This window comes from Morone saxatilis, unplaced genomic scaffold (genome assembly GCF_004916995.1).
Source record: "Morone saxatilis isolate NCDOM2014 unplaced genomic scaffold, NCSU_SB_2.0 Contig21, whole genome shotgun sequence".
NCBI classification, from domain to species: Eukaryota; Metazoa; Chordata; class Actinopteri; family Moronidae; genus Morone; species Morone saxatilis.
Genome location: NW_023339774.1, coordinates 3,432,540 through 3,434,266, shown reverse-complemented (window position 1 = coordinate 3,434,266; position 1,727 = coordinate 3,432,540). Strand labels below are relative to the sequence as shown.

The 1,727-nt window shown below is 44.5% G+C and overlaps 1 protein-coding gene across 1 annotated transcript; it reads left to right on the top strand.

Moving 5' to 3' along the window:
- Positions 1-49: 49 nt before the first annotated feature.
- Positions 50-1,354, top strand: LOC118332426 (cilia- and flagella-associated protein 44-like; the record flags this gene model as incomplete). Its single annotated transcript, XM_035667702.1, is given in 3 exon segments — positions 50-210; positions 389-523; positions 978-1,354. Coding segments are annotated over 3 exon segments (581 nt in total), but the record flags the coding sequence as incomplete, so codon positions are not given.
- Positions 1,355-1,727: the final 373 nt, after the last annotated feature.

The following is a 1,727-nucleotide window of genomic DNA, read 5'->3' as shown; positions in this document are numbered from 1 at the left end:
ATAAAATTGAATTGAATTGAGTTGTGTGTCTGTATGTGTGTTGGATTAGAGCTGGAGCAGCAGTGTGACCAGCTGATGATGATGAAGTATGGGAGGCTGGTGGATCTGGAGGTGCTGCAGACGCTGTCGGGGAACAGGAGGCTGGAGGAGCTCAAGCAGGAAAAACTCCTCAGAGAAGCTGCATACGCCAAGGAAATCAAACAGTGGGATGTACGCTGACTAGTGTGTGTGTGTGTGTGTGTGTGTGTTTGTGTATGGGAAGTGTGAGCTAACTGTATCTCTGTGTTGTTTTGTTCTGATCAAAAATCAAACTCAACATGTCATGTTTAAAAGAAACGATTTTCTGGATTTGAATTTCTGTGTGTGTATCTGTGTGTGTGATATTCAGGCGAAGGTAGAAGATGCGCATGAGGCTCTGATGGAGGTGACCAGGTGTAACACAGAGCGTCTCCTCACCATGACGAACCTCCTCAACCAGAAGAAAGAACTGGAGTGCAAACTCAACGCTCGGCAGAAGAAAATGGTAATTTCCGTGCATTAGATTGATTTTATGTGTGATATTTATGGGCGCCCAGTTAGAGCTGCAGCGGCCCAGGGTTCAAATCCGACCTGCGACCCTTTGCTGCGTGTCATCCCCTCTCTCTGCCCCACCCTTTCCTGTCTGTCTTCAGCTGTCACTATCAAATAAAGGCAATAAAAGCCCCCAAAAATACATTAAAACATATGTGATATTAATCAAAGCTGAGTTCCACAATGTTCGTATAAACTATTAGACCTTTTTCACAGCAGCCATTTTAACATGAAATAGTAGGGTAAACATAGAGCTCATGGATGTCATGTTAGTACTTTAGCCTGCTTTCTTCTATATCTGTCCACGAGACTGAGTGAACTATTAACTATTGAGGTGTCTGACATATGTGTGAGTTTGTATGTTTGTCCATCTGTTACTACATAGATATCTGTTTGTGTACATCCAGGGCCGACAGTTCCTGGATTACAGACGACGTCTGGACCAGGCGGAGATTCGGAGGCTTCAGGAGCTGGTGAAAACACAATCGCAGCAGGCGGAGGCCCTCAGAAAAGAGATTTGTCTCCTGTCCCGTAAAGGAGGCCACGTCCTGCCCCCCGGCTATGGCCCGCCGCCCCGGCTCGCCCCTTTGCCCACCCCCACAGACTGCACACACGCAGGCAAACGTGAACCAGGGCGTCCATCCAAACAGCTGAAAGCACAAAACTCACCTAGCAGACAGGAAGCTCATTAATTGAGAACAGAGGCCAGATAAACACAGTTACTGTGTAGTGAGAGAACTCTGCTTACTAATAGCACTTTCTTATGAATTAAGATTAAAATAAATACTTCAGTTTGTTTCCTGCTGTGTTTATTCATAACTAGAAGTCTTAAATGATGAAGGTGTTTGATTTTATCTTTATTAAGTGCTGTCTACTGGTCTTTGGATATTGTTTGCCCCCGTGACCTTTCCTTTCACATCACCCTCAGCTAATTGACATTTTTAAAATCTATGTTGAACAGAAACGGGCAACAAACGAAGGTGTCTTTTCTCTGTGTCATCCAGCTGAAATCCTAAATACTGTACCTTCAGACTGATGTACCATCTACAGTACATCTCCACCAACATCTTTAAATTTGTAGTAGTGTATCTGGTGGATGATGAGACAAACAAGTTCATTGTTTCAGGCCCAGGTTGGCTCTTCATCAGGTACAGAGG